General features: G+C 42.7%; 1 protein-coding gene across 1 annotated transcript in view; it reads left to right on the top strand.

The window, feature by feature from the left end:
* The window catches only part of PARVA (parvin alpha), a 197,132-nt gene that overhangs the window by 97,030 nt on the left and 83,394 nt on the right, over positions 1–16,708 (top strand). Inside the window, exon 5 of the mRNA XM_086955935.1 lies at positions 10,994–11,134. Coding sequence (XP_086812061.1) covers positions 10,994–11,134 — 141 coding nt within the window. The remainder of the gene's footprint in view (positions 1–10,993; positions 11,135–16,708) is intronic.

The raw sequence follows: 16,708 nt of genomic DNA, 5'->3' as shown, positions 1-16,708 counted from the left end.
TCTTTATGATTTTGGTCTCAAACAAGGCGAGCAGCTCTTTGTCATCCTCATTATTTGTGGGCTCTGGTTATTTGGTGAATTGAAAAATTCCGTTAAGTTTGTTTAAGAAGGATCAGGAATTTAACGTTAGGTGACCAGTAGGCCGTAATATCCCTTATTTGTCACATTTCAGGGTCACCCACCCTACCAGTAGTTATGATGTTGCCCTACAGTGCTCATGTGGGAGGCAGCGCACTGCGAGCAGCAACTCGGGTATGGTAGAATTGCCTGAGGAGCTGCAAGGCACTTGCAAAATGAAAAATAACTCTCTTTAAAAAAAATTACAAGTAGGAAAACTTGAAAAACAGAAATTGACCAAGGAGACCCTAGCATATAAAGGGGTTATTTGTTTTTTCAAGCTGCTGTGTACAAGCTACAGGAAGTAACTCACAATGATTGCATCCAACGGCTAAAGTGAGCTCACCCTTTGCCCCATGCTGTATGCTCCCGCAGGCGGGCAAACGGCAATGGCACAACATCCCAATGGTTGAAGAGGGCAGGCTAAAAGGTGTCTATTCGTAAACGTACTATAAATATTTTTTGGGTTAAATCAAAACGTCTACAAAAAGTGTGGCCCCAATCACAAAAAAGGTTTTTAAAAAATGCATAGATTTCCATCACTGCGTAAATACAGATTTCTGGATTTTTGGAATTCACAAAGATTTACATGGTTATGCCTGCCAGACTGTGACAGTCCCAGGTTTTCAGCTGAGCTCTGGGGTAAGTTGTAAATTTCTTTCTGCTCATCTGACAAGTCATTTCTCCCTGTGCAATTGTTTGCAATGTACAATTGTGCATGGAGGTGGAGGATGCTTTCTTCTCTGCGCAGATACCTTCCTTCCCGTTTTCCCCTCTATCTAGAGCACATATCTTCCGCATGGAAAAAACTGCTCCCCTACACCGCCACCGATTTTAGAGTTGCTCTGTCCTTCCCACACTGGAAAGAGATTTCCTCATGCTTTTGACAAGAGTAAATATCGAACCTTTCCCAAATTTCTGGCCTGACCCATGGGCAGGGAGCTTTAAGCACATGCGAATGCCCACCAAAGTATGTGGCCTAACGACCAGCGCTGCCGACTTAAGACCTTGGGAACCAGGTACGAGTCTTGGCTCAACATCCTGTGATCCTGGGCAAATCACTAAATTCCCCCGTGCCCACTGAAGAATGAACGTGCCCTTGTGTAATGTAACAGGTGCTCATGTAAGGCGCTTCAATAATTTCAGGACTTTGGTATATAAAACTGCACAAATAAAAAAGTAGTTATTTGTGGGTGTACCCAAATGCCCAGACATTTACGCCCGGGGCTCCTCCCACTCATTGCTACTGGTAGCAGCACGTTTACTCAGGCATGAATCTTTGGAAGTGTATTTCTTTTTATGAGTGTAAATCCATTGTGAAGTGCAAAAAGCGATTCTACTTTTGAAAAACACATGTCTACTTGCGCAAGAAAGCTAAATAACTCTGCCACCCCGGACTCAAGACATTTAAATACCTCACAGGGAACGGGGAAGCTGCAAAATGTCCCTCTTGTAAGAAAGTGTGTGTGTCCTGCAGTCCCCCCTCCACAAAGGGCCTGTTTGTCTGCAGCAGTCACCTCTTTCGGGTGCCAAAACCACGGGAAGCACCAGTTTATTTGCAGAGACTGAGCTATTAGCTGAAGAAGCGGCCAGAAGTGTGTGCTTCCTGGCTTGAAGCAGTCAACGAGCGTGTTGTCCCTGAAGCGGGCGCTGCACTCATTACTAAAGTAAAAAAAAAAAATAATAAAACTGAGCGTACTGTCCCTGAAGTGGGCGCTGCACTCAGTATTAACTTTAAAAAAAAAAATAATAAACAGCGCGGTGTCCCTGTAGCGGGTGCCGTGCCCATGATGCAAATACAAAAAATAACGGCTGCCATTATCCCCATAAGTGTTTATAAACAAAATAGTGCTCACCCACTACATAAAGCAGACCGTGTAACGAGCCAAGTAAAAGGTCCAGTCCTTATGGAGACAAGGCAGTACCAAGGAGGGACTAACAAGCATATTTACGAATCAGAAGCCAGTATTTAAAAATGACACAAAGCCAAAGACAAATATGGGCGAAGACTGGTCAGGGCTGCTAGTGCCTACCCTAATACAGCATGCCTCGCAGAGCAAGCAGCGCATGCGCCTGCCACTCGGCTCGACCTAACAATAATAGGATGAAACCGAGACAATCTGGACCTAGCCATTAGGTGGTGAATTAATGCAGAGTAAGTGAATGCAGAAAGTCATCAAGCTGCAAAACTATTCCCACAGGTAAGTCACCATTTTGTTTGTTATGAACATGTCTGACTACATTGTTTTCTCAAAAGGAAGTCCACATCAGGTGAGAAGTTGAACATCTTAGTCATTTCACGTACATAGATCAGTCACTAGTCAAGGATGGGATTATGCTGTTGACATACCATGGTGCCCTATGTTATTGCACATTGTGAAATGAGTGTAAACAAAAGTGAATAGTTTAGCTATTTCTGGTCATTTAGTTGCATCAAACAGACATATATATGATGTGCTTTCTATAAATGTCAGTAACCTACCTCTTTTTAGCTATGTTTTATTAGAAAGATTCCCCTAGATCCAACACTTAAGCCTCAAAACTGCTTTCTTCACTCATGCTGAGTTTAACACATTTGGCTAATTTTGTCGCCCTGCTGTTTAAGTAGTACTTGAATTTTGTACAAGTTCTGCAGACTTAGTTGGAGTTGGTGAGGGCCAGCACTCTCACTTTGAAAAGTGATCCACCTCCATTGTATACAACATCAGGGTAAATAATGTTAGTTTCTGTTTCTTTCCTTGTTCTTGTAATTTGCATCCAAATACAAAACATAAAGTAGAAACAAATCTCTCTATTTCGGCAGTGCGCATAAAGGTAACTTTCCAAAACAGCATATATAGTCTGATCAGTTCTACACTGATTGCATTACCGAGGTGTTGCCCAGGTCTAGTGCTAGATTCATAGTCATTAAAAGTGCAGCAGAAATGCAGATCATTTGTTCCAGGCTGGTCATTTCTGCATCTTTTCACTGCTTTTTCTTCATATTGTGTTTGTCACTTCCAGTTAGTGTTTGCAGTCTAAGCCAATTTTTGGGCAGTCCAAGTTTCTACAATGAATGTTTTATATTTTGAGTCATGAGACGTGCATTACCTCATGTTGGATCAGCATTCAACCATATCCAGAAATGAAACTGCTATGCTGTCTGCTCCCACAAGCATTACTACCAAAGCTGTTTTTTAAAAAGATCTCTCATGCTGGCAGCGTTTGCTTGCACCCTAGCACCAATTGCTCATTTTTATATAAATAGAAAATGAATTTCTTTAGCTAGAGATACTTTCATGAATTAACTTGCTAGATTTCCCAGTGTTGCTATTGAAATGGGCAGCTCCAACATTTGTATGCATTTTTACAGTATGTGTATTGAGGTGATATAATGAAAGTGTTTGTTCTTCTCTCTATCGTATGAACATTATTTGGGAAATAATTATAACCTTTTGGCAAGTCGTCCAACTAAGGATTGTGAATCTACAACTTGGGTTAAAATAACTCGTTATTGGATAATAGTAATCCTGCTTCAATGACCTCTAGGTTTCATTTAGGCATACAGTCCTTTGAGTTTTCCTCACCAGAGCAAGCTCGTAAGAGAATGTAAGTGATTTAGGTTTTCGTTTCTGAACCTGTGAATTTTTTTTTATATATAAAACAATGTTATGAGCTGATGCCTTGCTACTTTCAGTAAGTTATTGCCAGTTCAGGAAATTAATCGGGTTATAGAAAAAAGAAGGAATTAGAAAAATGGTGCTATCTCCCAAATGTTACATTTGGGATGAACATGTGTGCATTTTAGAATATATATGAGGTTGAAATTTTCACTACATGGCCCCAATGTTTGAGAGCTGGCACCAATGTTTGAGACATTATTCACACTACTATACATTCACATTTCGTGTCTGTGATCTACTAAATTGATACATCACAATTCAAAACTAGGAGAATAAAATATTATACCTCCTTAGTTTATAACTGGGCATATTTATAACTGGGAATAACGTATGCCTTATTTACAGTTTGCGTGAAAAAAGTAACTTATTAATTTCGATACTTCTTTCGCTAGCGGCCTGCCTAGAATTCTGACCTGCCAGAGCTGCCTTACAGCTGATGCTGTCCAGAATTTTTGTCGGGTGTTTGCAATTCCCGACATCAAAGTTTTTTTCAAAAAGGATCGTTGCATCCCACATAGGATGTAGGATTTCAGATAAGGCCCTGCAATCTAAAACAAAAGCAACCCGGGAATTAAGGCAGTTCAGTTCTTCTTTCGTCTGCTGCTACAAAGAAGGGATGTTTCCAGTCCTGTGTGATTTCTCAAGCATGGCTCAATATTCCCAAAAGTTGCTGGCAGAATAGCTGGGGCTAGCAAAAACTCTCAGACATCTACTTCCTATATCCTAAAAAAATGAATATGAAGGTGTTGCTTGTTTTTTTTCTGACAGTGAGTTGAGTGGGATTTTTCATTGCACCTCATATCATGACATTGTCTGCCCAAATTTCCCTATCAGAAGAAACTTTAAGTGGCTGTTGGAGGTGAGAATGCAGGCAACAGCATTGCATCAAGGGCATATAACCTTTTTCCTATAATTCAGTGGAAAACTGCCATCCTGTTTCCCCACTGGTATTAGCAAAAAGAACAGATGATGGACGGAATGCTGAAGTAATCAAACATTCACACCCAGTCACAGATCTGTGTTAAATCAATCATTGTTTTTGCATGCCAGGCCTTTCCAGTTTAGACCCAGCCATATGTAAATCAGTCTTGACCCTGTTCCCCACGGGAACAGTCCAGCATGAACTGGCAGACCAGGACATTTTTAGACCAGAAACAAGCATCCTGGGACCCTGGATGCTTGTGTCCAGTCCTGGGAGGACCTGGCCTGGCAGCTCCGGATAAACTTTCCACATTAGTTGCAGGGTCAAGACTGATTTGCATATGTCTGGGTTCAACCTGGAATGGCATGGGGGGGGGATTAAGGATTTAGGCCCAGATCTCTGTTCTAGGGTATGACATTGTTAGGAATTCTGTCCATCAATTGTTCTTGATTGATTGATTTTTACACTTATATAGCGTGATCTGTCACCCCACGGGTATCCTGGCGCTTCAGACTAATAAACCAGAGTGGAAGAATGTCACAAACGAAAAAAAGAGAGGACTTAAGGACTAAACCTTAGGAAAAAGCCAAGTCTTAAGGTTCCTACGAAACTCTAGCAAGGAGCTGGACTGCCTGCGACTCTGGGGTAGTTTGTTCCACAAACGAGCACCAGCCACCCTAAATGCCCTTCCTCCTAACCTGGACCGTTTGAATCTAGGGACCGTCAGTAGACCGGCACTAGAGGAGCGGAGCTGCCTTGTTGGTAAATACCATGAAAACCTTTCCTGCATAGGAACCGGACCTAACTCATGCACTGATTTGAAAACCACACAGAGGGACTTAAACTGAACCCTTTCCATTATGGGAAGCCAATGTAGCTCTCTCAGAGCCAGTGTTGTGGAGGATCGACGTTGCCTGCCAAAGGCCAGTTTAGCTGCCGCAGCCTGGATTCTTTTAAGCCCCTGAAAGATGTATAATGTGGTCCCCAAATACAAAGAGTTACAATAATCCAGTCTGCTTCCCACTGTACTGCTTCCCACCAGTTTTCACCATTAATATTAGACTAGTGCTTACAGGATCGAAGATTAATTAAAAGGAAAAATGCATGTATACCTTTGAGAAAAATGGTAATACCCATCTATACGCACTTCCACACATTACTCTTAGATGGACATCTGCGGCAGTCTAGCTGTGCCCAACACACACACAGTGCCCAACTGGATCCTTGTACAAAGTCCACAGATGAGGCTTCTTTTGCAATAAATATCCGCAACCCCCTAGCCCACCAAAGGTCAGGTCCTTGTGGCCTCTGTTCTTTAGTCCTCACTTACCCTGGTCCATATCTTTGTCTTTCTCACTCACAGTTCTGAAAGAAAAACCGCAATTGCACAGCTAGCCTATGAGGAAATGGAAGTTGTCTTTAGGAGGTAATGTTTTCAGTGACCTCATGATTCATCAGAAGAGTGACACACAGTTGACACCTCTTGGTCAGATTGCATAAAGCAAAGTATCATGAGCTGGAACTTCACCCACAGTACTGCTTGAGAGAAATATCCTTGCTGGGGAGAGGTATGTAAAGTTAGGCAGAAGCGGAACATCCACCAAATATGTGGAGAGTCCTGTCTGCAATAGTTGGAGCATGGACATGTGTGTACACTCTACATAACTCTAATTAACCCAAAGGTAAAGCATAACCTTCTGTTAGTCAGATTTTCTTTTGTATAAATCTACTTCCTTCATTCATAGTACTAAGGTTCACGTCGATTCAGTCTAAAAGTCCATGACTCTAGAAAGAATCTTTCAGAGTATCCAAAACACTATAGTCTCACACACCTTCTGTTAGATCCTACTAAAGAAAAAAGCTAAAAGCAAACTCTTATGCCAAAATGAAATCATGACCTTTAATCTGAAAACAACACACATTCTCAATAACTTAGGCGAGAAATAATACTATCTTTGGTAATGTAACAACCTTTTAAAAACTACCAATGACCATTTACAGTGATGAAATATAAACGCAAACAACCCTTTCTACCACATACAGATTAACCTCAAGATTATTTTGGAATTCATACACTTTTGCATGATTGTCAATCATGATTTGGGACTTGCAGAAATGAAGCCTACCCTGATAGTCGTCCGAGAAATTCCATCCATTAGGCCAGCAAGGACAACTAGCTCCAACTGAATTATTCTACATAATTTTATAGAAATGAATTGGATATCTTTCTTGACTGCACGGGTGTGGTTGTGTTGGTGCCAAAAAGAGAAGGACATAGATTCAGTACTTCATAATATGCTTCATATTAAAAGGCCGTTCTGCCCAGACATACATCCCTGCATAATTTTTTGGCATGAAGATGCTTTTAAACAATGGCAGCGTGAACAACAGTCGCTCATGTTGTGTTGTTACCATGCGTTTGAAGTACATTTTTACAACTCAGAAATGATATGGATTGGTTGCTCACATTGAAGGAGAATAGATGTATTTGGCGGGTGAACACTGTTAAGAAATGTCTCACCCAAAAGATGGCATGATACGCTTTCTCAACTTTCTGATTTGCTTGTTTTGTTTGACATGGTCAAACTTCTTTCTGTGATGTGAGATGGCAGCTTTTGTCTTTTTTATGGGTGTAAGGACGATCTGGTCCTTTTCAAGTTAGTGCTTTCTTTGCTTTGTTATTTTCTCCTAATATTATTACTGGTAGATTTTTAGGTACTCTAATGACTGTTATGAGTCTTATTTTTTTAATGGAATAACTTTTAGAATGTTGGTGTTCTGCACTCTAAATAAGTTGACTTTTTTATGCCGTTTTATTAGTAGTATGTATGATTAATTATTTTGTGGTTTGGGTAGTACATCTATGGTGAGTATAGGCACTTTTTTGGTGTAATATGATTAGGGACACTTGTGCTTCACAAATGTAGTGCATTTTTGCACCTTTATGCTGAGTTATGCACATATATGATTTTCTCTTAAGGTTTATTGATGTCTGTATTTTGCTAGGTTACTCATGGCCCGTCCTCTTCCTTTGTTTGTGTCACTCAGTCCTGATGATGGTCTTGTGGACAGTTTAACCATCTGAGACTTCAACAGTCCATCCTCTCTAACATCCCCATTTTGATCATTTGCAACCCCATTTTTAACCTTTGATGGACTTTGGTCAGAAAGTGTGTAATATTTTAGGAGGAAATATCCCATTGATCATTACTAAATACACTACAACTTGATTTTTTTGATTAATATGGGTTGGGTGTGCTGTTTATGAAGTTTTATCTTGGACCATATTGAACAATATTGTAATAGGTTATGGACAATGTGTTTATATGTGTTGCTGAAGTCTTTGTATAAGAAATAGAACGTTTCTACAATTCACTTTTGGTACGCCTTCCAATTTGTGTATCTTATGTTTAATTCAATTTAAGTCGGACTTTTATACCAACTCAACCCTGAATATATATGTGACTCCTTCAGGAACCTAAATTATTCTAGCATAATCTAAATCTCGCTCAGGTTTAGTAAAATGCTAGGCTGCTACACCAAAGAGAACTCGATCTGGATTTCCTAGCCAATGCCAATGAAGCAGTATGAATCAATTACTTCTTTGTGATACTACTGATTGAATTCAGTAGTTAGTATAAGACAAAAATCATTTACACTTCATGGCACCATCCGCTCCATGTACAGCACTAGTTATTTTTTATATCCATTAGACCTTAAATACATAGTGTTCATTATGAATAAAGTAAAAAGCAGACGAGCTGGAATTATATTAGAAGCTCTCTGAAAGACAAAACATGACTCTAGTTCTGAAATTTTTTCCAAGCGCCCATAGAGAAATGGGAGTGTGCAACGGCACCTTGTGCAGTCGCATCCTAATACTGCGGTCGGGACCGCCAACTGGCGGTCCTGATTCTGTAAACCACCTGACATCGTAATGAGGCCCTTATTGTTCCGTCCACTAGTGCATTTTGGGTGTGTTGTAGTAAAGCAAAGAAGAACTACTGCAAAAGTGGAAAGGTCTGATCCTGGCCTTCTTTGCTCCGTAGGTCAAAATGGAACTAGGAGTGTCTTAGAGTGTCCTCCCACGCCACCCACAGGCTGCTGAATCTGACAAGGCTAGACCCTCATCCAGCCTTCCTCAGAACACCTCATGACCTGTGTGGAAGAGCAGAATAACTACTGCACCTACTGTTTGAAACCTGTGAGGAGACCTGAAGGACTGGATCTGCTCCCACCTGTACAAGGAAAAAGACTCTGGCTCAGTTGGCTGACCTCTGCCATGGCTACGGGGACACATGAAGCTACCAGAGACCTTTTTCCGAAAGTGCCCAACTGACATGTAGCTGCTTGTACTGGACTCTGCTGTTGACTTCTGCGTACCATCCTGTGAAGCTTGAAATGCTTTTCCAGTGGCCCAAGGTTTCTTAGATGTGTACTTCTGTAATTGTTTCGGCACCAGAGGAAAGTTCACTACAATGCATTTCAGTGGTAGGAAATTGGCAGAGCCTTATCACTAAAACAGGTAATCTAACTTGTGTGCTTCTTGTAACCTAAATACTCCCATGAAAAACACACCATCTAACAAACAATTTTGTGAATTTCACTTCAAATTGTAAGACCAAAGTCATATCATCCAAGCAGGAGGGCCTTCCCAGGGATAAGAGCTTGTGGCTTCATGTCAGACCTTCTGACTCCAAACCAGTCAATAGCTAACAGAGAGTGCTCCGACCCTCAAGGGATGATATTGCTTGATTAGAATATAGCAATATTGCAAGCTCCATTAAAGACCATGAATGGGTCCAGTGTCAATAATGGCGTGTACAGACCTTCTGTTCCAGCATTTCAACGTTTGTATTTCTGTTTGTCTGTTGTGAATTTGGAACATTTTTCTCCCAGTGGCCATTATAGTCCGTTTGATTGAGGCTGCACTGCCTTCACCCGCGGCTCTGTCCTATAAATCGTGTTCAGGGCCTTTAACAACTGCTGTTTTTATTAATTCTAGAATCTGCTAGCCATTGATTGTTTCTTAAAAATGACTGATTGCATCAAAACAAATAATAATAATAAAAAACATCTATTTTCTATAAAAAGATGAACTGATTGTTATCTATTTGCTGTCTTGGTTATTGATATTCATTGGATATTGCTCCCCTCTTACCAGAATCGGATCCTGTACAGGACCCTTTATCATCAACTTTGGCAGGGTGTTCTTTTCTAATTGCTCTATTGATCCCCTCCCTTCCTGCCTGCATCGCCTATTGCCCTGGGGAACCCCCTTCTATTGTATATATCATTTTCCAAGCATAGGCAGGATGAAACCAGTCAGAGGTAGACACTTCGTCTCACCCATATATGGTATGCCAACGGTGTCTGTTGCAAGGCTGGCAAGCAATTGAAAATCATAGGTGATGTCTTTGAGCAAGTCTTGCTTTGCATTACAAGATGACATTAGTTGACCAAGAGTAAATCATTTTTCTGTGCACATTCTACAGGCCTTATCCTATAACCGCCTACTAGCACACAAAAGGATAAGCAATGAAAATGAATTCCACAATAAGCTTTGCTCTCTATGACAAAAGTAACATTCATGGTACTATACTTGAATACATGTACTATTACATATTGGTTTTCTTTTTTTAAATGCATTTTTCAGGCGGCAATTTGACTTGGAAATCATTCCATCTTCATTATGTTTAGTGTGTCCTTGTATCAAATTTGCATAGTTGTACAAGGTAGTGATTACTGTATTAATATATTGTGGCAGCTGTAATTCAACGTATGTTTTAAAGCTTCTATGCAAACTCGGTAAAGCGCTCTAATACCTTCGGGTCAAGTTCTCACTGTGTAAAACTTGAAAATAAATAAATGATAAAATTAGGCAATATATATAGAATTTCGGTACATGAAGGCTGCTTGACCATCAGATACAAATGTGAGGACTCTTTCTTCAGCTTACTCTCCCAATATTCATTTACAGCTAAAAGTTTCTAGTTGATTTTACAGCAGACATTGTACAAGAATGGAACAATCTGAGAGATAGCGATGAACTAAAATTATTTCTACACTATATTTTTATATTTTTCTCCGTTTACTGCTTGCAGACTATTTGAATTTGCCACTAGATCCTTCTTTACATTCGTTTTTAAGACCTGTTTTTCAAATCTCTGCAAAAAGCATTTACTTTATAAGAAAAAAAAATGGTAGCAATACACTTTGATCAAACAATGTGGGCCTTAGAATAAAAAAGGTCACGGAGTTCTCCCTGTTTTTCCTCCTTTTTCTAATGTAGAGAACCTCGAGAATGAGAAATTGAATGTTGCAGAAGTCACACAGTCTGAAATCGCTCAAAAGCAAAAGCTACAGACCGTGCTGGAAAAGATCAATGAAACTCTTAAGCTTCCGCCAAGAAGCATCAAGTGGAATGTTGACTGTGAGTTTTCCATTTTACGATATTTTTCTTGCTTCTTTTTCTGTTGGTGGATGCCTGTTTGAGTCCCAGAAAATCTACACGTAACAAAAAAGCTTTTAAATCTGTACACACAACTCTGTATAAAATCAGTTTACAAAAAAGAGCATCAATAAAAGTGAAGCCAATATGTGGCTCATTTCAAATAAACTGATTGGAAAAGTCTACTTGAAATTCAGAACAGAAGCCCACGTTGTTTTAGTTGTTTTCCAGTGCACCTAAAGTATAAGGAACTTTTTAAATGTAACTAAAAAAAAAATCTTCAAATTTCAAAAGCCATGTACTTGCCAGCGGTAAAAAATACGACTTTCCTTACATTTCAGCTCTGATCTTTTATGAATGTAAAACATGCAATGAAGGGTGTAACAATTGTTTTATTATAGGTCTGTCACTGTGGAATTTTCAACATGTCCATGCATTATTCCAATTTCTGACACCAAAAACATAGTAATACTTTCTTCTCCATCCAGCATATTTTGTGACTTACATCTAAAAATAAGAAGCTAAAATATCGATCTGTTAAAACATCGACTTCACAGTACTGAATACAGAAAATTCACCTAGCTTGTTTGTGCGGTAATAGAATTTAACATGCAATAAGTGCAAAGCCTTAAGAATGAATTACTTACTTTGAACATATCGGGCCAAATTCAATAGTAAAGACTAATAGTATGGGTGGAGTCGAATGACTCCACCTAAACTCACTTTTTAACGCGCTTTTTGCCTTTCATGAAGCAGGTGTAATTGAATGCCTGAAAAGCAATGCAGGCACAGGTTTCCAGATGCACTATTGCTCCTGGCATGCGATCTTTGTAAGGCTGCCTATTCCCCTGTTTTAAATTGTACATAGCTTTCACTTAAGCACAGTGGAAAAGAGAGCCGAAAGTGCAGAATCACAAATATTATTTTCTCTGTGATGAAAACCTTTTGCACTATGTAGAAAACCCTTCTCTTCTCCCCTGCACGTCTGGGGGCGATCCAATCCTCTTTCCATCCTAGAAGAATAGAATAGATATGGTAAGGGCATCTTTCTAAGGAATCATCCCTGTTTGTATTTTTTTCGGCTCAAATAAGGCCTTGACCAGAACCACTGATTATTTCTCTCCTCCGTCATCATAGGTAGTTGACTACCACAGTCACCTTGTTCCTTTTCAGCTGGAGTTGGGTGGATAGGCACACACACTATTTCCTGGGTCTGGGCCTTTACGACTCCTGGGTGCACTCCAACTGGATCTATGCCAGAATTAGTGTTGTGTAAAATTCCCATAATGAACTTTTGCGTATTTAAGAAAAATGTCAGAAAAGCGCAAGAAATATTTGATGGATAAACAAAATTTAAAACTGCCCTTTAACGCTATGGCCCCCATTAGGATGGCGGGCGGACTTTGCCCGCCCGCCATCCTCACAGTACCAGGGACCGCCCGCCATGAGGGCGGGGGTCCCGTGCCTGGCATTAGGATGCGCCCGCCACAGTGGCGGGCGCATCTTGCATTCCTACCCCCCATGTGCAACCCCCACCCCCCGGAGTCCATGGGGGCCCGCATCGGGCCCCAAATGCAGACTCCGCATGCATTTCCATGCAGCATTGCCACCACGGAAAGGCATTTAAAAAAGCCCATTGAATATGGCTGGCGGTGTCTGATAGACAACGCCACCATAGAAACCCTTTTCTGCCCCAGTCGCAACGCGACCGGGGTGGTGGAAAAGCGGCGGACCGTCTTTCCGTCCGCCGCGGACCCCCCATTCATACTAATGTGGCGGGGGGTCATTCAGGGACGGATGGCGGGGGCGATCCGTCCGCCATCCTAATGGGCCCCTATATGTTAGTGCACAATGCTTTCTCACAACTGATTTTATGCAAGGATTTCAATCTATAAAATAGTGCAAAGACACAAGCCCCGCAAACAGCGGTCACTTGTAGCCTTGTCATTTATGTTGTTCTCAGTCGCTCTTGCAACATTTTTGAACAACCTGTGCATAATTATGCAATGGGTTGTAAACTTCGGGAATATTACACAACATTAATGAAATTAAACAAGAGTACACTATTATAACCAATATTTCCCCCCAGACTACCCAGAATCCTAAAACTCAAATTAAAAAACTGCCTTGGAAGAACCTCCATTTGCTTCTTGTACAATAGGAGATCAAATCCAAAATACTATACAATAGACCCAACATTAGAGAGATAGCTTTTCTTGCAAAATTTGGCAGCTCCTTTTGACATTGTAAGGAAACTAGGAAGCCCAAAAGAAAAAGACAAGTAGGACCAACCTTCAATTTCCTTAATCCTGACCTCTCAAATAATCTTGGAATCTTAGAATGATGGATCAAAAGAACGATTGTACTTTTAGGAATGATTTGAAAACCTCCTTCTTCAGAGGTGCCTTCATTACTCGTAATCCTGAGTAGGAAACCTACCTTACTGACAGGTCCACTGACACACTGTAATGCTTGCATTCTACTACCTTAATTGGTCCTCTGGCTATCTAGATCTGTTCTTGTTTACCTTTTGCTCCTTCCCACTCGCATGTCCTCTGAAGTAGCCTCTAAGTGACATGTCAGAACTATTTAAAACGCAAAAGTAAACAAATAGATTAACTTATTGTTGATAGATCAGGTAAACGTTTATGCATCCTCAATTTTTTCTAAAACACTATCCATTAGGGTAAAGCTTCAGCACCTTCCAAAATGGCCGATTAGACCCAGAGCTCTCGCCACTGAGGGAATATTAGCCAAATGAAACATCATGTAGGAAGGAAAAAAATGAACAGCTGCTGCATGGCTGCAGATTCCCACTCTGACATGGAAAAGATAATACTGATTTGGGAAAACATGACATACGCAAACATCCCAAAGCTCCCAAGATGGCTTGTGGATATCGCAGGCAGCCGCAATTCACAAATCACTACGGGCACTGAAGGGGACAAAATACTGGCGGACTGCCTTGCATGGGGGTGATCACCTTCTTAGAGCCAGCCAAGCAGACGGGCAGTAGAAGCAGAGGCGCCCCTGAAATGGAGTTAGAATGTTGCCGCCCATGCATGCTGCACCCCAAAGCCAGTGGTGCACATAGGATATGCGTGTGCCCCTCCACTTTAAGGAGGGTTTCCCTGGGTTAACTTCAGCATGATCAACTGGATGGAGCTATCATTGCCTGAGGATGGCCTGGTGAACCTCCCTGCTAGACCGTACTGTAGTCCCTGAGGTAAAAACTCTCTGATACTGGAGGGATGAGGGCTGTAAACCGGGGCCTAGAGAGGCAGGCTGTTGGTATTGCTTAACATGAAACTACCTGCAGATATTGGCGCATGGCACAGACTATTCCTAATTACAAACTGCTTGTGTTCTAGGGAGAGGCAGGTCTTTGAGCATTTAGGATGGAGTATGCTCCCCGCGACCGCTAGGGACTGATGCAGGTGGCAGTGAATTTGCTGGGGACGGGCTTCTGACTCAGAGTTTACAAAATCCCTCTATCCAAGTTTGATCTCCGCCATGGGACAGTCCAGGGGCCCCAAACAGGCTAAAATCCATTTTGAAATGCTACAGAAAGTAAAACAACAAGATTCTGCTTTCAAACCTGGTGCAGCTGGCCTGGGAGACCACGCTGAATCAGAGGATGATCTGGTCATTAGGGCACTCCTGAAGAAAATGCAATAAAGCCTCACATCCATAGATAACTGCTTCGACGCCCTTGCACCACTGAAGAACCCTCCAGGTAAGCCCGGCAACAGGAAAGCCACATGGTTCACCGACGACCTCAAAGAATCAAAGAAATCCTGCCGAACCCTCGAGCAAACCTGGCGCGGCGAACAGACGACCGAAAACCTGACAGCCCTCAAGAGCGCCACTCGCAAACACCACCAGCTGATCCGCACCATCAAAAAGACATTGTTCAAAGAGCGACTGGACAACAACATTACACAACAGCAAGGAACTCTTCAGCATCGTAAAAGAGCTCTCCAACCCCAGCGCCAGCAGCAACGACATCACACCATCGCAAGACCTTTGCAACCACCCTCAGCGCTTGGACTCCCATCAGCACTGAAGACACCAGCCACGTTATGAACACCATCCACTCCGGCTCTCCTTCCGACCCATGCCCTCACCACATCTTCAACAAAGCCGACACCATCATCGCACCCCACCTCAATTTCCTACTGAAGAAACCCACAGCGGACCCTAAAGTCCTCAAGAACATCTGCCCCATCTCTCTTCTTCCCTTCCCTGCAAAAGTCATCAAGAAGACCGTCAATAAACAGCTGACCGCATTCCTCGAGACCAATGGCTCCCTCGACCCATCCCAGTCCGGATTTCGAGCCAACCACAGCACCGAGACCGCCCTCATCGCAGCCACCGACGACATCAGGACACTGCTTGACAAAGGGCAAACAACCACTCTCATCCTCCTAGACCTCTCAGCCGCCTTTGATACAGTCTGACATCGCACCCTAATAACCCACCTCCACAACGCTGGGATCCAAGGTAAAGCCCTGGACTGGATCACCTCGTTCCTCTCCAACAGAACCCAGAGAGTTCGCCAACCTCCCTTCCGCTCCGTGGCCACCGAGATCATCTGCGGCGTACCCCAAGTCTTGTCACCTAGCCCAACCCTCTTCAATATCTACATGAGCCCCCTCGCCGCCATCACACGCAAACACAACCTCAACATCATCTCATACGCCGACGACACACAGCTGATACTCTCCCTCACCAAAGACTCAGCCACCGCCAAATTCAACCTCCAGGAAGGAATGAAAAACGTCACGGAATGGATGAAACTTAGCCGTCTGAAACTGAACTCCGACAAGACGGAGGTCCTCATCCTCGGACCATCCCCATCCACCTGGGATGACTCCTGGTTGCCCACAGCACTGGGCACCGCACCAACACCCACGGACCACGCACGCAACCTGGGATTCATCCTGGACTCCTCTCTCACGATGACCACTGACTCATTGTCAGTGAAATTGCTCTCCCACCCTCGCAGCTCCACCATTAAGTGAGGTACCCCTGCACTCTTGAGTGTTAGTGATCGAGGCCCTCCTCCACCCGCAGGTTTCCCTGCGCCTCATCCCTGGTGGTCCAGTGGACCTCTGTCTCCTTTCTCTCACTCTACTCCTTCACTCGTTTTTCTACCCTTTCTATCTTTCACCCTTCTGCACCTTTCTGCATCTCTGCTCTTTTGTGCCTTATTTCTGCCCATTTTCCCTTTCTCTCCCTCTGCTCCTTCACTCGTTTTTTTACCCTTTCCATCTTTCACCTTTCTGAACTTTTCTGCATCTCTGCTCTTTTGTGCCTTATTTCTGCTTATTTTCCCTTTTTTCTTTATCCCTTCTTTCCTCCCTTTACCTTTCCCCGCCGCTGCTGCCCCCCCGGCCCCTCCCCCCCCAGCGCGACCGGCCCAATCCAGCTCCTCTCCCCGCTCCCGCCTCCCAGCTGTCCAGCCCTTCCTGACCCCTACTTAATGGCGGCCACTGCGGCCGCGGGCTGCGGGCGTGCCGCTGGTGCACTGAAGACGCGTCAAAGGCAAGCTCG

This window comes from Lissotriton vulgaris, chromosome 2_1 (assembly GCF_964263255.1).
Source record: "Lissotriton vulgaris chromosome 2_1, aLisVul1.2, whole genome shotgun sequence".
NCBI classification, from domain to species: Eukaryota; Metazoa; Chordata; class Amphibia; order Caudata; family Salamandridae; genus Lissotriton; species Lissotriton vulgaris.
The sequence above is the reverse complement of the archived record's forward strand: the minus strand, read 5'-3'. Positions and strand labels throughout refer to the sequence as shown.